The 18,181-nt window shown below is 39.6% G+C and overlaps 1 protein-coding gene across 1 annotated transcript in view; it reads right to left on the bottom strand.

The window, feature by feature from the left end:
- The window catches only part of GMDS (GDP-mannose 4,6-dehydratase), a gene marked incomplete at its 5' end in the record, with an annotated part of 433,056 nt that overhangs the window by 69,070 nt on the left and 345,805 nt on the right, over positions 1 to 18,181 (bottom strand). Inside the window, 2 exons of the mRNA XM_082306673.1 lie at positions 5,278 to 5,374; positions 14,706 to 14,824. Coding sequence (XP_082162799.1) covers positions 5,278 to 5,374; positions 14,706 to 14,824 — 216 coding nt within the window. The remainder of the gene's footprint in view (positions 1 to 5,277; positions 5,375 to 14,705; positions 14,825 to 18,181) is intronic.

The following is an 18,181-nucleotide window of genomic DNA, read 5'->3' as shown; positions in this document are numbered from 1 at the left end:
GATCTCACTCAAGTAGTGTAGTCTGTCTACTCTGCCATACATTTGTTTCAGAAGCAGAAACGCAGTGATACTATTTTTTTTAAACCCTTTTCACATGCTTGTTGAGAAACATTTAAAATATGTTAAGTGTTCAGTGCCTTGCAGATGCTATACAGAGACAAGTTACTACTAATCATTATTTTACTTGGGTGAATTTGACATGTATGTTTTCAGAGATACCTCTGAAATGCCTGATATGTGAGGCCTTAACTAAAACAAACAAACAAACAACCTACTGCAGGTTTTATTAGCAGGAGGGACAAATAAAAGGAAGAGGGTGGCAGAGCAATGCAGAGAGAATGTTGAGTTTGAAGTGAGGAAAGATATAAACATTCTGGCTGACACAGCAGCAAAGTCAGCTTGGAGGAGAATTAAGGACAACAGAGGTAATCATTTACCAAGCCAGTAATTTTCAGATGTTGACATACATTTTCAGAATGAGGAGGGAAAAAAAAAACAAAACAGATAAGAGAAGACTGTCAGAATTATGGCAACTTGCAACTTCTTTACCTGGCTGTTAGTGAGGAAAATAGACAGGAAAATCATCTGAAGATTATTCTTCCTTGAATGCTCCCATTTCATTTTCATGAGTATTAATACAGGCCGCATATTGACATTGATGAGCAAAAAGATCCTTGAGGAAGGGAAGCATGTGTTTCCTCGTGCAGACATCTGAACAGCTTACAGTCACAGGTGGCTCTGAACTTAAGGGTAGGAAATGAAGCTTGTATGAAAGCTAAAGTGGAAGTGCGGGGCATTTAGGGTTTTGTGATCATAGTTTCATTAGACTCTAAATGCTCTTTAGGGCAGGAACACTTAAAGGAGTTCAGAAATGTTTTTGACGTTAAGAAAGCTGACTTTGGGAGAATGTGATATGCCCCAAGGAATTTTTACTGGAATCCTATGAAACATGGGAAACATAGAGCTGAATTTTTAAAAAAACATCTGAAGAGGCTGAAATTTAAAGCCGTCTTGCTTAATTCCAAGGAGGAAAAAAGGGCAACTGAGGCCAAATGCAGTTAAGTAAAGATGTAAAGTTTAGCGTAAGCAACACATAGAAGACTTGGGAAATTTAGATATTTAGATATGACAAACAATCCTTTGGAAAGTAAACAACCTGGTAAGGAGGGATACAGAACTTTTTAGGAGCTAGAAAGAGCAATTTCAAAGAAATAATTCCAGGAGGATGAAGTATCTTTTGACACTGCCATGAATTTTTTCTCCTAACCATTACGTGGAGTCTCATTTATATCAGTGCTAGAACAGACTGGGAGGAAAATGCTTAATTGCTTAAGGCATATAATAAAAGGAAGAAGTTAGCATGCCCTTTTTTCTTTGAAGAAGAAGAATAAGAGGCCAGATGACTGCTTAAATATTAACATCACATTGTGACAGAGTTTCCAGGGCTTGCTTAAAGGAAAGAAATTTGCATTGATGTATGTACATCCTCAGAGTTAGAGCCATGCCAGCCCCTAACAAATGTGATGCATGAATACAACCTGCAGTTCTTATCCTAGGCAAGCTGTAGGACAACAGCAGAAACAGGTGGGAGGGAAGGGGAAGAATTCCCTGTAACACATGCAGAGCATTAGTTTCAGAGAAAAAACAACCTTTACATATGGTGGAAAGGTTTCTTTTTTTTCCCCTTTTAAAAAGTAACATAAATTCCTAACAGAGAGATACATACATCTTAAGTTCTGTGATGACAGGACAGACCAGTGAGAGCTGGAGTTAATCTTCATTGTTGCAGGAAAGGGCAATCAAATGAAGCAAGCTGCTATAGAACTGTTAGCTTAATATCTGCCATGCAAAAAAAAAAAAAAATAGAGGCAATTTTACTCAAACACCTTAACAGGCATAATTTGATTAGAAGCAATTGTGCAATTCTTGGAGGGAAATTTCTACGTGCAAATTAATAGCAATTATCTTGCTGAAAGATAAGAAAATTAAAGACAGGCCCTAATTCTCTAAAAATTACCCAACTGCAGGGGTTGAGAGACCTGATGCTTCTGACATCCCATGCTGCAGGGCTGCTTGTTTCCAACTGACTGAGGTGGCTCACTGAATTTCTCTTTTAAATTTTAAAAGAAATTTAAAATTAATTTTAATATTATTTTTGTGAAAACCAAATAGGTTATTTAAATCCAAGTATAGACTAAGTTGCCTACCTACAACATGAACATTCTGATTGTAACAAAAGCAGAAAAGGCTAGTGAGATCATTTCTGAAGTATCTACATTTTACAGGTGAGTAAACTGTAGTGGAAACTTATCTTCACATGCCTAGGGCAGCAAATGAGTGTAAAGTATGACCTTACTAGCCATGTGCTAAAAAAGCCTGCAAAATGCATGAAAGCATCTTTCATAGTCTATCAAGTTCAGTATAAAAAGAAAACTTGTCATGAAGTTCCTGTGAAAACAGTGCTGATTTTAAGAAAGGCAGAAGTAATCATTCTTCCCCGATCCTTGAAGCAGGTTAGAGTCTCCAAATACAATTTAAAAAGGGTCAGAAAAGATACTGATAGGAATTTGATACAAGCCAAAAGAAATGATATTGATAGGTTTGTAGCTGGCAAGATGCAAGGAGGGAAGTAGAGAGACAGGCATTAGAAGCATTAGCAGGAACAATTCCCAAGGCCAGTAAATATCAGGGGGCCCCAAAGCAGTCAAAAGCAGAGTGAAGAGATTTAGAGTCAAGGCATTCAAAGGGTCTACTTAGTTTGACCAGAACACAGGCTCACATTTCAAGGTTTCTTCTTCAGTACAGCTAAGCTTTTCAATGGGAAGCCTTGACCCCAGGGATCACTAACTGAAGCAAACAAACGTGTTTTCAAATGAATGTATTGGCACTGTCAGACCTGACTGTACACAAGATTAAATGATATTTATTTTCACTTTCCAGAATACCATGTTAAATTTTAGAGAGACAGACAGACAGAAACATTTCCAAATAAGACATGAGAATCTGAGCATCAGATTTTCTGTGTCAGCTGGGATTCAACAGCAGAATTCCTGTTAACTGATCTGGCTAAGCCTCCTTCCAAATATCAACTTGAGGTTTTCTTGCCTTCAGCGGTCTTGGTGAGGGTGGCGGAAGGGGACATATGTCACCAGTCCATTTCAGTTCTCTCATTGCTTTTCCTTGCTTTCTCATGATGGATTGAATTTTGGCCTGGCATTTTGGAATTGCACAGATGTGATTCCCTGACTGAAACAAACAGAGGTTTGCCTCCCTTTGATAAGGAATGGAAATTAAACCAGAATTAAAAACAATGAAAGTGATTCTGGGTACCCATCCTGAGATGCTCGAAAAAGGAAACTTTGATTGCAGGAAGTGAATGCCACATCTCTGCATAGAGGAGTTTGCTCACAGTTCATCTGCATATTCCTTAAGACAAAGGTGCTTCAAAACCCATTTTATGCTTCTACCTTGATCATGCTTCAGCAGCTTCACAGCCTTCTTGGGTTCCACAGGAATCAAGTAGGAACTGTGTTAAATGCAAGGCAAGATGGGGACAGTGGAAGAGAGAGATGGAGCCCAAGAGAAGGTGGCCTACAACAGGCCAGATAATTTCAGATAAACATCAGATATCTACTGAGTTTATATGCACTGTTATTTCAAGGTCACATTCCACTCACATTCCACATGTATGGACCCACTAGCAATTGCATGAGCATTCCCGAAGGACCTGTGGTTATGCACTGTCCCAAAATGGACAAGCGTATAGTGAGCTGAATTTAAAATCTGGAAATTGTGTTCCCAAAAGGAGATCAATAAGGACAGAGAGGAGACCATGGGCACCACTATTTCAGCAGAAAATGTCTGAGAACATGAATAAGGTGGAACTACAGCAAGGGCTTCAGAATAGCTACATACTACTCGTGAATTTTGAGTGGTGAATATGTACTTGTTAGTAAGAGGTATGACAAAGCAGGAAAGTGGGTCTCACAAAGCGCAGACTTGTTGGGTCAAGTGTCCTTTTCCTGTTTGGCAAGTCCTTTTGTCTGTGTGTTCTCCTTATCATCCTGACACCTTACCAAAGCACAGAATGACGGACAGCTCTTAATGACTTCCTAGCATTTGATTCTGATATACGGGCCCAGCCCTTTTTTTGCATAACATGAAAGTCTCTATTTCCCTCTGAATTTCCACTTTAGAACCCATGTCCACTTCCACACACGCAGCTCCCCACTCCCACCCTGCAATCCGCTTCAAGACAAACGTGCTCTCATCACACCTTGCTTGAATGAGGCAGCTGAAGCCAGCACTTCTGAACGGACGGACTGACAGCCGATGACTGACAGCCAATGCTGCATCAGCAGCCGGTGGGGCTGGTATCACCCTCCTCAGGAGCCAAGAACATCCTCTCCTGGGCACACCCACTCCCACATCGCACGACTGGGGCTATGTTCCCAGTGTCCAGAAACCAGGCTCCATCCTGTAGCATCTCTGTGCATTGCCACCATCCTGCCTGACTTGGAAATACTGTTGCTTTTTTCCTCTCCCAGCACATTCACTAGGTGATTTGAGCACAGGTGTTAGCAGGTTGGTCCTGCCACCAATGTGTGCTGGCTGAGCACCCCTGGCAGACTTCACAGAGGCATTCCTGGGAGTAAAGATGTGTTCTGCAAATGAGCATTACTGAGTGGGACCCTGCAAAGCACCCAAGAAAACAAAGCACATGTGCACTTCTAAAATGGGCATTTAGCGGTATTCACAGTTACAAAGACCTAAGATGAACAGGCAATACTCACTGGATGGAGTTGAAACACTGTCATGAAGACACAGAAGGAGGTACTTTAAAAATCAAGCCCATCAGCACCCACCTTCCTCTGCTTTCCCTTCTTGCAGCTGAAGGAGAGGTGACCATATACTCATTTGAGACCAGAAGGAATAACAAATTGTTTTACACTTTGTTTTGTTTCCCATAAGGTAATGTTTCACCCCCCCTCAGAATCCCCTGTCCTGTTGAGAGAGGGTGACCGAAGCAGAGTAGCCTCTCCGTGACAGAGCAAACCCACTGCTCCTGGGCAGTGCTCCCTGCCTGCCTGCCTGCGTGTTTGCTCGTTCCCAGGTAGCTGGCTGTGAGGGGGCCAACAAGCAGGCTAATTTAGAGCTCTAAAAGCTGGCAGCAGGAGTGCAATTAAGCCGTTTTCACAGACTGCTGGCCAAATGCAGCAATTTATTGGCTGAGTGATCGGATTATTCATTTGCAAAGCTCAGAGGGCATTTTCTTACCACTTCAGTTGGCCTGTAGTACTTGTGATTGACTGTCACATGAATCTTGCCAGTCTCTTTGCATCGTCCTACTTCATTTTCATTCTTCCCTTCCCACCTGTAAAGAAGATAAACATTTAATCAACCCATAATTACTTTAGTGCTCTGATCTTACCAACATTTGGCCTGCTTTCATTTACTTGAGGCTGGTGTCAATTCTCCCTGCAGGACAGTATAAACTCATTAGCTATAGGAACAAAGGCAGGGTTTAGACTTGAATGGAGCAACAATGGCTTTTGAAGTCTCTTTGTTTTGGTTTTTGATTCAGTGGAAGGTCTGAAATACAGGACTTCCAAATTAAACACATAATGCTAGGGGAAAATAAAACGTCCTGATTTCAGAATGTCTCATGTATCTGCAAATAAAAATGACAGTAAGGTTTTTCATTTGTGGATTGGTTCAAAGCTGTTTTCTTAAAATATTTTTAATTCTTGTATTTTGGCCAATACTTTCAGGAACTCTTTAATCTGTTAATTTTATGGATGTGAAGCTCTGTTTGAATAGCATTAAGCTGCATAATTTAATTTGTGCTTAACTAGGAAAAACAAAACAAAAACCATTCTTCAGTTTTCAGTCCTATCTTGCCATGGCACTTCACATACATGTACTGTAAACAGTACTTACTACCTGTGAGCTGAAAGCCAGCTACTTTGTCCAAATTAGTTTCATATGTGTTGAACAGCCTGCAATTTGCTGTAATTTATGTGATCTGGTTGCGCCGTGAACTGTTTTGTTAACAACTGTCCTGGTCTAAAATTTTGGGAGCAGCAGAAGAGGAACGGTTTGGTGGGTGACTAGCTCTGCCTTTGGAGAGGCCAGCCTGCAGCCTGAAAGCCTGAGGACAGTGCTCCCCGCAAAACGAAAGCTTGAGATGATACATGTAGGAATGTACATCGGTGCATCAAACCTAATCCATTCCATGTACAAAATCAAGAGTTATGATTGAAACTCTATCCTGTCTTTGCTTTTTGCCTTTAAGTATGTATCATGGGGCTCCGAATCAGCTTGACATAAAAGTGTAGTGATGAAATCCTTTACTTTTTTGTGTTCAAGTAAAATCTATGTAATTTAAATCTGTACTGTGATTTAGACTATTTAGCCTCAGTCACCAGCAATGAAAGAAAAGCACCCCTTACCTCCCACTTACTTACTGTACTGCCAGCTCTTGGGATTTTGTCACAGATTTGATTTCTCCTTACTTGCCTGCCCCCCTGAAGCTCCTAGAAGAATTTAATTCTTTGACAATCTCAGCCTTCATTTTTGAGTTTCTAGCCCTGAGGGCCAAGGAGGAAAGTCTGAAAATGTGACCTCTGTGTACCCATGAAGGTTAAAACACCAAAAGGGGGAAGGAAATACCAAATATGCATTATTACTAGTTTTTAAATCCCACAATTTTTTAGGCACAACTCATGACTTTTGGATGACTAGCAAAGCCTGTAGGATGCTTGATACTGGGAACACTTCACATCATTGAAATAATTTCCAACAGATAATAGACACAGTGAAGTCAGCTGTTAATAGTCATGCCATGATGCTAAAGATGATTTATAATTTAAATTTTCTTTCTTTCTTTTTCACAGTTGCTCTGTTTGAAGCCTGAGCTGCAAAGTTTTCATTCAGAAGCCAAAACCAACATTAGTCCCTCCCTTCAAAGGGCAGAGGGTAAAAATGTGCAGGACTCAAATGAGCTTAATAGAAAGCTAACCGTCACCAGTAGAACAACAGGAAGCGCTTAGATCAGGAGACGTCAGTTGTTGTTGGAGGTCACTGAGCAGAGAACCCCATTTAACACCCAACAGGCTCCAGAAGGCTCAGCCGAGCCAGTAAAGACTCACTTAATGTCGCTATCAAAGTTATATAACAATAGAAATAGCTTAAGAAGAAATCTCCACCCGTTTCGTTCAGCCCAGTAATGTGAAAAGTTCACAAGGGAAAAAAAGTACTTCTCATTGTGAACAAAGTAGCATTTGATAGCCATACTTTGAATTACTCCTGGCACCTCAGTGCTCACAGCTGGGGACACCATACTGCTGATAAAAGGGATTGCACAGGGGCCAGCCTGACACCAGGATCAAAACATCCATTTCGCTAACCAGCTCCCCCTCCCCTCTTCCTCTAACCACAAGGAAAGGAAAAAAACCCCACCAAAACCAAAATTTATAGTCAAATTGCAGTTGGAATTGTTAACTGGAAAAACATAATGTCAGATTATCTTGAAGCACAAACATGGTGGAAGAGGCACAGGGAACCCTCATGTTGCTGTGGTTTTAGATAGCTCCAGCCACAAGGACTACTCAGCTTTCTGCTCCTCAGGGCGGATGCCCAAGTAGGCAAGAAAATAGGCTTGCGTAACTTGGGGCAAATGCAAAAGATCCCTGGCTAAAGAAAGTTTGGCTAATCAGGACTGGGCTAAATTTATACAGGATAGGGAGTGGATCCCCCCAAGCCCTGGCTGGTGTCAAAGCCCAGGGCTTCCAGGCAGGTGCCTGCTGGCCTAGTGCAGGCTTTTCACAAAACGCTGGTCCTAGAGCCTGCAGGCAATGAGCCTCTACATCAAGACCATTGCTCCACACTGGGGAGCTTCACCTTCTTCCTGAACCAAAGGTTTGCCCTCACAGCTGATGGCATCAGCCATATGCCAGAACACTCTGTACTGGGAGAAGGATGCACAAGACCATGTGTCCGCTACTGACAACATGGGTTTGATGCCCTCTGCATCTACGCTTCCACATCGAGTGCCTCACTGTTGAAGACGGGCGCTTTGGGATTGCTTAGGACGATAGTCATTGTCAACTCTGGTGGATACAACTACTAACACTGACCTCAGAAATTTCCATAAAACTAAGTTAATCGCATTTGAAATGCATGTGCAAGTTTCCTTGTTTAAAAGATTCTTCACCTCAAGAGCTTTTACACTCTAGTTTTACAGAGTGCATTTAATTTAAGGCTAATTCCATATCTGCAGATCACTACTGTTGTAATACTTATTATCAGCGGTCGTGAATGATTCTTTTCTTCTTCAACTCTGGAAATTCCAATTATTTTTCATTTCCTATAACTATTCAGTAAGACAGCAAGCTTCAAGCTATAAAAACATCCATAGGTATAGAGGATTTTCTGAGGATGAAGAGCTGGGGTCCCCGCCTGTTGGGGTGTGAGGTGGGCAGGGAAGGACACAGGGGAGCCGGGATAATCGATGAGGGGTGGGAATAACACTGCAATGGACCAAATGGTCCAAATGGCTGTAAATGAGAAGCAAACAAGGCAAAGTACATATATTTTTGAGGTAGTGAAGAAATCAACTAAAAATGAAACCTTTCACAAAAGCACAGATAAAGTGAACAAGTATATGCATTTCATCTCCTTGCTTGATCTTCACGTAGAAACAGAACTGATAGCATTTAAAAAAAATATTCAAAACCACTAGAAGCTACAGCTGCTCAGCCTCTTTATGGAAAATAAAACTATCACTTACACCTTTTAAATCAACTATAAGCCAACACAAAATATTTTCACATTTGAAAATGAACAATAAGTTAATTAAAAATAAAATTTTAGGAAAATTTTGCTCTTCCTCCACAGCTAATATGAGATACCATTTGTGTAGACTTCTTGGATTTGTGGCCTGATTGCTGCTACAGACAAAATTAAGCCAAAGCACTTCATTCTGTACTGGCACTTTATAAACAGCAAAACGGACACCGTATAACAAACCATTAATGTCTTTTGCAAGTAATCTTTTGTAGGGAAACTTTAAATATGACTCTTCGTATGTTCCTTTGCCACCAACTCAACCATCAATCTTGCCAGTAGCTCTGGTGCATCAAAGCAATCAAGGATAGGGATTGCTTAACCATGATCTTGTGCTTAAATCTAAAGAACAAGTATGCTACCATAGAGGGATGTACTTAAAATGTTTTTCAAATGCTATAATGAATCAGGCCTTCAGTGTTTGTTCACTAAAGGAACACAGTTAAAACAATGCTAATGCTGTTTTTATATTCCCAGCACTGTCAAGCTCAAGTTTCAAAAATCTAAATTGTGACTCCCCACATTACAAGTTTTTAAAAAGAACATATGCTATGCTCCCTATTTTTTGATTTCTTTTTTTTCAGTTCATTGAACATCTTTTGAAGCTCTTATCCCTTACTCCAAATTGTGAAAGCTAGTGTTGAGAAGAAAATGTTTTCTCAAAGAATATGAATGCTTCTGTGAAAATCAAAACATTCTGGAAAGAAAAGTGTTAGTTTCAAGTAAGTTCCATTACTGTCAACCTGAACAAAATTATATTAATAATATCTAAAAAAGATTCTTTGACCTTTTCAGAATGGAACAATTTTTTTTTTCTTTCAGAATGGCTTTAAAAATTCTTTTTAAGTTATTCTTTTTTTTAAAAGGAGATTAGAAGAGAAACAAAGCAGTTCAGCTGACCTGAACTCATGTATTTTTCCAAATTGCAGTTGTGAGAATTATTTTCATTTCATTTGGGGGGAGGGGAAATGTGGAATTTCCCATGAAACACCACATTTAATTCTCACCCAGTCTTCCTATAGGAGAAACTCTCATACCTCTTATGATGTATGAAATTGGATAATTAAATTGTTACAGTCTTCAAACCTTAATTTGAGTTCTGAAACAGTTATTAGGTCTGCCTACAGATAAAACCTTGTATCAATAAGCAAGTAACAAAAGCCTGCTCAGCTGGAAGAGTTAATTCTTCGGCTGAGGTGGGTTAAATGCCCCCCTAAAACATATACTCTATGGGGAGAACAGTGATAAAAGCAGTGCAGTCCTAAGTGAGGACCCTTGCTCACGCGGGTTCACCCAGGCCAGCATTCTTCACTGACACGGATGGGTTCTTTTCAACTGTCACTCTTCAAAATGCCTCCAATTTCTGTATGAGAATCTGTTCCCTTCCTCCTCATCTGAAAGCTTCTGATTTTCCTGAGCTCAGATGAGTATGAATACAACACATAGCACTGGCCAGCCAGCAATTTTTGGTGGGGCAAAAGCCAGACATGGAAACAGCAGCTGTTTTGATGATGACTTTCGATGGCTCCTCTTCCATGTCCCCACAGCACCACTACTAACGTATTGTTGCCTTTCCATTCTTACAGCAATCCTTCAAATCTCATGTGTTTCTGTAACCCAACCTTCTGTTTTAAGGTAAAATGAGAAAAAAAACAGATGAGAAAAACCCTCCTTCAGTTCAATCTCAGTTCAACTTTCACTGTCATTGAAGAGGCCACTGCTCCACTTCTGCTAGTAGTTCACCTCATTAGACCTTATAGCTTATCTGCAAACTTCTCCTTTTTAGGGTGATCTTTTATAAGACCAACTGGCATGTTAGTTAAGATAAAATTTGTATGTAGAGGAAAATGACTAGAGTAAAATATTCATCTCTACTGAATTAATTCTGATCCTGGAAGCAATGAATATTTCTGTAACAAATGTGCAGGTATTTTTAGATTAATAAAAAACACAATAAATCTTTCCACTGCTTGAACAGTTTTATTCTTTTTTTCTTTTTCTTTTTCTTTTCTTTTTTTCTTTCCACATTCGCAGACAGCAGTCTTTGTAGCACTCTGCAAAGAACTCTGAGTGCTGTAGTGGTTTCAGGCTATCTTTGCAATCCTGTTCTAATTTAATAAGATTAATGACAGAAAATTAGTCAAGACAAGCGTTTGCCTGTTTCGTTTACCCTGCTGTAGTTCAAATTATAGGCGGGAAGTGTTTCCCCCAAGTACTACTTAATTAGTAATAAGTAGAAGGGAAAGTAAAAGAAAAAAAGTGTAATCCTTACAGGGGGAAAATATTTGTAGCTCTGAGGCTTTCCTGTTAGTACAAAGGACTGAATTTGAATGATTCAGAGGACTATATAAATATAATTTGAAATTTCTCCCTTGAAAAAGAAATGTTAGAAGAAAAAAACCACACAGGGTAGATAAACCTCTGTGTACACTTTGCAGTCAATTTCAGAGAGAGAATCAGTCTTACTGCAGCTGTACATTTCATTAGTTACAAAAATGTAGTAAAGTTTCTCTCTCTCTTATTTTGGCTAGAAGACATAGTCCTGACATGTGCTAATGACTGGCTATGACAGAGTATTATGTTATCTTCTTGGAAAGACTTTTTAGGCTGTCCTGGATTTTCAGCTGTATAAGTTAATGTGAATTGTTAGGAAGACAAAAACCTAAAAAAATAAAATAAATATTTTTAGTTGGTTCATGGGGCAGCCAGGATTGCTTTTCTTCCTATTCTCTACTGCAATATCAAGATGTGACAGCTAAGACTTTGTTACATTTGCAACTTTCCCTGCCAAAGCACAAAGTAACAATGGTTAAGAGTCCCTGCACACGTGCCCTGTGTTCTTAGATGCACTATGAGCTCTGCCAACTGCTGTTTGCCACGACATCCCTCCTGGCCGTTTACTCCATCATTCCATCAATTTTGAAAGGCACATTGCACAGCAATACTGGGAAGCTGTACCATCACTTACAGCAGTGGAAATGGCTGCTGGAAATTTCCCAGATAAGTTTTTGAGATTGCAAAATTTCATAATACCTGCAACCCTGCAAAAAAAAAAAAAAAAAAAACAAACCTCAAACAACCAAACAACTCAACCAAACTTCAAGGAAGGGAGACAGGAAGAAAGCAGCTGTCCTCGCAGGAGCTCATGTAGCAATTGCACTCTGGTGTGCTGGTTCTTAGGTGCCTCATAAATCGTAAAGGAACAGATCAATGGGACTCACCAGTAGGGTCGCACAATGCTAAAAGGGAGGATTTTGCTGCCAGGCAACTCCCTGAAGAAGATATATTCAAACTAGAGGAGGTGGGAGTAGAAAGCCCTTGGGGGTTTCAAAGAATGTGAGAGGTTACCAGCTGGCCGGCCAAGAAGCCAGTGAGGGTAAAGAGAGAGCGTGTCTGTGCTGCAAAGGCATGGGCTGGGCTGACGCCTAGAAAAATTATGGAGGTTCTTAACAAAACTTTCCAAATCCTGAGAAATATTTTACATCTAGTGCAATTTGAAAGATGAACGATGGCTGTGGGATGAGTAGTGGGTCTGTTGTGACACTACCCACACCCTGGAAGGTGACACTACACCCACCAGGGGGAATGAATGGCTGATTTATCTGGCTAGACTGTATCTACACCACCGTCAAAATGATCAGTGACAAAGTTATCATTAGCACCTAAAATGTCACCTCAGTTCCCATATGTATAGCTATTTATATATCACCTGTAAGTGGCTTAAGGAATTAATAACTTATTCACAGTGAAGAAAAAATTCAGAAGAGCCATGGGGATTAGCAGCCCAAGTCCTGTTTCTAAAGTGGTTTAGGTTCCTAAAAATCCATGTCACTAGATGTCATGTGGATTCTTACACAATTTTTGAAAATTACTTTTGTTGATTAGTAAAAAAAAAATGCAACTATGCTTTTGTACACACGAAATACCTGCCCTACCTCATCATTTGGAGTCATACTGTGAAGTTTCCCTGAGAGAGAAACTTGTGACTGATTGATTCAATCCAAACACCGACCGCAGTAATCACCAACATGAATGATATGCAGTCCACCATATGGAAATATATGTGAGCAGAAAATTAAACAAATGGGACACAAAATTTTGTGTGTTAGGACCAACTAAATCTAAAGTAAGCCTTTAATATTCTCTCTATAACAGAAGCTATTTGTAGAAGTACTTTCACTTTTATTTGTGTATTTGTTGTTCTTTCATTTAGGTTTTCTCCAGGGTTTAATTTGCTTTCTGAAAATTACATGCTGATTTGTCAGTCTTGGGAAATGCTGAGACTTCTTAGGCCAACACCAAAGTAGGGAGTTTAATTTTAAACTAATGGATAAATTTATTGACATCAAAAGAAACTGAGATGTTGAGAACATCTGCAAACAAAGACATTCAGCTAGGCACCGACCTGTATGTTTCAGTTTCTAATTTTAGGTAATCAAAATTTAAAAAAAAAGGTTGTTCATCAAACATTAATTCTTGCTTTTGCAAACAACACTAGACAGGGAAAAATAGTTCTCAAAATCACAAGAATTCTTACTTATACAGAGCAACTGAATCCACAGCATATTCATATCAATGCTTACTAGGGAGAATTAGCTTATAAATACAAGAAGCAGAAGTATAGAAAAAGAAGAAAAAATAAGAAAGACAAAGCAATTACTAGAGCTCCTACTACCTCCCCTTTACCCTGTCAAACTTCACTACTGTTAAGGCATGTGGGACAATGTGTGATCATACAGGGACATGCGCTATCAAGAGATGCTAAAAATATGGAGAGAAAGTTATTCCCAAAACTGAGCTTTTGGGCTAGAAATTCTATTTATACAGCGTCTCTCCCCCCATCAGAATTTTTTCTGGAAGTTAATGCCAAAAATTGAAACCAGACTAAAAACTCATTGAGGAGAAAATGTTATTACCTCCCCAGCCACCCACTGGCTGTTCAAATAATATTGTATATATCTGTGCACTTCTGCATATTTATTGAATTTGTCAAGTTTTTGTTCCCAAGTAAAACTTATTGGCCCTGTCAAAAGTTCACCAGCTGCACAAGTGACTTTGATGGCCTGAGGAACAGCCCTGGCGCTAGCGTCATGGAAGAGCCTGTGGCTTTCCTCTCCCTTTTCCAGCTGAGATCGGTATGTTGATGCATGGGGCCCAGAGAAGATACAGAAGGAGGGAAATTGAAAAAATAATAAACAATAAAAATATAAATTACAGAAAGTGCTCACCAAGCCATCCTGGTTTTATTATATGGCCTTGAGAAGGAATTTTGTATTTTCAATCAAACTATGTGGAATATGCATTGTAAACATTCTGCACCCACTGCTCAACATTTTTATGGCTTAGTAGGAGAAGAGCTAATAGGAATGTAGAGTGGGTTGCTACATAATCCTTGTGGTATGGCTGATGGGCTGTCACGTGGAAAGAACAGGGTTGGCAGGTGTCACCTCTTGAGATTGCAGAGGATGGGAGCAGGACTGTGGGGACCTGGGGGCACAAAATAGAGAATCGGGCAGAAAAAAAATCTTTTGCAGCAGGGTGATGAACAGCACCCTCGTACTAACATCTTTGGAGGGGCATCTGGCCCCCAAGGTGGGGAGTAAATGGGAGAACAGAGAATGAAGACGTGGAATAAAAAATTACGACCTATCAGCCTACATTTTTTTCTTATGATCTAGAGAGCAATACTAGACATATCCACTGTGGCAGTCATTCATGCCCAGAAGGTCTCACATGTTACAAAATTAGAAAGTGAAGCAAAAAAAAGAAGAATGTAGAGAAACAATACTCTCTAACACAGCAAATGCAACAGGCTAGAAATGTTCAACCCATGGCTACGATCCTATGTTCATACTTACACAATGGTTTTCCCGATGTGCTTAAATGACTTCTCCACAAATTCACGGACGCTATGGACCTCCCCAGTGGCTATGACAAAGTCCTCGGGCTCATCCGTTTGCAACATCAGCCACATGGCCTGCAGAAACACAAAGAAAGTCAGATTCAGAGAACATGTAAGTGGCTTCTTTGGTACATATTATGGTACTGCATTTTTGATTTGGAAATAACTACACATACACACACATACCCCAAGCTGGGGAAATTAGCACTTTCCTAACATGGTGGCTGTTAACCAGTTCAGTGCAACTCTGAAAAGAGTTCAATTACTTCTTATTATAGAAAACAATGCTGTATTTGATTTTCAATTTGTTTCACAGCAGGGGTTTCTGCAGAGGAGACTTTAATATGTTTACTTTTGAACACTGAGACTTGGTTTAGTGCTCAAGAGCATGGATTCACTTGTTTAAAGTACTGCATGAATTGACATAGATATGGGGAAAAGAACAAAATTTTGTAATGTTTCAGTGCAGAGTGCTGCTGTCTGTCTGTTACAGAACAATGTCAAACACATTGAATCATGAAAATATGGGTCCTTTTGGCTCTTTCTTCTGTCATGTTCGCTTTGGCTAAGTTGAGATTTTAATTAAGAGTAAGCGATTAAAAAGGTAACTAAGAATAGTCAACAGTGTATTTAACCAAATAAATCTTTTTTTCCTGCGGGATATGTGCTGAATGTTACATGTTAAAGCACCATAGCAGAAACTTTTTCTTTTGACACAGGAACACAGAAAACACTGGTAGAAAAGTGAGACAACCATTAACATCTCTTTCAGAGAACCGTTTGTGCAGTGGCAAAAATCGCAATAGGTTTTGAAGCAAAACTTAATGGGATTGTCAACATATTTTCATTTCAGGGGAGCAGGTTTACCTCCTGCAGCAATGTCCCCTCCCTCACAGAGTCCCCTCCCACAAACAAATAATGATAGATGAGCACCATCTCAGAGGGCTGGCCAACTAAGTCAGCATGAAAGCAGGAAAGCAGATGGAAAAAGAGGCACACAAAGACACGTGTGGCTTGTCTGAGGTATCACGGCAGGTACATTTCAGTTTTCTGATGTGCAAACCACTGCTCTAGTGACTGGACTATTTGCTGCCTAGGAGCTGTAGGCGGCCAGAATAATTATTACTTTAGATCAATCAAAATGATGTAAACACTTTATTTCCTTTGGAGAGGAAAAGGGAATACCTGTATGGCGTGATCCTCATTTAATAAATAACCAGAAAAGGAAAACAAAATAATTCAACTTTCTCTCCATATGGTAAAAAGGACTGTCATCTTCTCACAGTGTAATCCACAACGTTATTTGCATTGACCTCTTCACATCAGCTTTAAAGAAAACAACTTTAGTAGGTCCCTTGATGGTAGTGGATACTCTGCAAATCAGATTAATAAAAGCTTTGGGACAGCTCGGTTTCTCTTGGTAAATACCACCTGAAATATTCAATTTTTCCCCTCCTATTCTTAATAAATCAGGGTTCAGCATAGCGAGGCGATACATTCCACTTAAATGGTTCTATTTGTAAGTAGTTTTTCTTCCCAGTTATCATTTTATGCATCTTCCAAAGTTTTGACAAGATTTTATTAACATGTTCCTTTTGAACCTTTTTGCTTCTTGAATGTGCGTGGAAGGCTGGGTTTTGGGCAACTGCTGTGTAAGTCCTTGACATTAATTGTGCTTTAGGGATATGACCTGCTGGGCAGGACAATGGCAGCAACTTTATTTTTCCTTTCCAGGGTTGAACATCCTAGCCAATGACGCAGAAATACCCGACTGGCTGATGAAACTCCTCTTGTGGGGAGGAGATGTCTTAACTTGTATCTCTCATATGAACTTTCTTGGAACATTGGGGTTTCCCTGCTGATTTGACAGGTCACCACAAATCACCAACTCCTGTTTCTTCACGAATAGACAAGCTTGCAGGATTCACAATAGTAGCAGCTTCACAGAAAGGTAAAAGGAATGTCTAAAATAAGTAATTGATAGTTCCGGTTCTCCTAGCCTACTCCCTGATTTCACAGACCTTCAGTTTTCATTAAGCAGCCCAGCTGAAAACAACAAGCTTCTTCATATGAGAGGGCACTATTTGAGTGAACAAGGATTTCCAAGATTAGACAGTCAGTCAGTGAGAGTCAGAATTTATAGCGGTTCTCCTCCTGACTTTAGTGGATGTTTACTGTGCATAATGAATTCAAGGTCTCACCTTTCTTTGTTTGAAATGTACACAGCACTGTACCATCAGTTACATCTGGCAGAGGTGTAACAACCAAACCTCATGTATTGGTAAAAATAACCCCCCACCCACAAATGCCACATAGGTAGACCAAATATACAATATTAGCATAAGGACCTGCTATTTACTATGCACTTTTGTAAAGTGGTATTAGTATGTCTAAGTAGAAGCAAGATTAGACTTACGATAATTTTTTACTCTCCCTCCACTTTTAAACACCTCAGTATTGTAATTCATTGGACACAATTTTAGTGCAGGTTCTTATGCTAAGACATCCAACAATCCAGTGGGTATTTAAAATATTTACACATTATTTTTGGTATCAACATAAAATAGCGCTGCAAGTTTCTCTTCACTCTAAAACATGAACTACATTGAAGATGATGGCTACAAAATACTAACAAAAACCCAACCTTCGACAATTGGTCCCACCAAGTTTTATGCATTCGGATATATCAACTCTTGTCTACCATTTCAAAGAGCAAGCAATCACCATCTTGGAAATACAACTTAAACTGTAGTAAATTCTACAGGATCAACTTAGCAACGATCAAACAATGCAGATAAAGTTGCTAAAAGCAATTTTTGCCTCAACTCCTACCAGGAAAGAATGTTTAGATTAATGATTACTCGAGAATCTATCACTGTTGATTATTTTTCCTGGCAGTCACAATTGTTGGCACTTAAAATTACCTCAATCAAATCAGGTATGAAAAAAATGAACATACTAAAAATTACAAAGTGAGAGAGAGTTCTGTTTTGCTTTGAGGAAGGTGACCAAACGCTGTTGCTTTGAATGGGTCTGCATGAACAGTCCATAAGAAAACACAAAGGCAAGCCCGAAGATAGAAAAATCTTTGCACAAGCTCTGCATTCAAATCTTTATTTCCACAGGTACAGCCCATGACAACCAATAAGAAATCTGTGTACAAGCAGTATCTATATTCTTTCCCTACAGTAAGTGCCAGGAATGTGCTTCCCCCTACATTGGACTAATAAAGGCCCTTGACCTATCAATTTCTAGGCATTTCCTTTAAGAGTTCACATTGTACCAGACTCCAGGCTGAGAATGAGAGGAAAGGGGGAGACACAGCTCCAGGTTTATTTGTCATTACTGAATGGCTTACTGGTTTTAACAGAGGGGAAAAGCTTTGTTTAAATTTCCACTGAAAGTAATTAATGGTTATTGACTGGCAAATGA

This window comes from Platalea leucorodia, assembly GCF_965183815.1.
Source record: "Platalea leucorodia genome assembly, chromosome: 1".
In the NCBI taxonomy this organism is placed as follows: domain Eukaryota; kingdom Metazoa; phylum Chordata; class Aves; order Pelecaniformes; family Threskiornithidae; genus Platalea; species Platalea leucorodia.
Note: the sequence above shows the minus strand (reverse complement) of the source record. Positions and strands in the feature narration are given on the sequence as shown.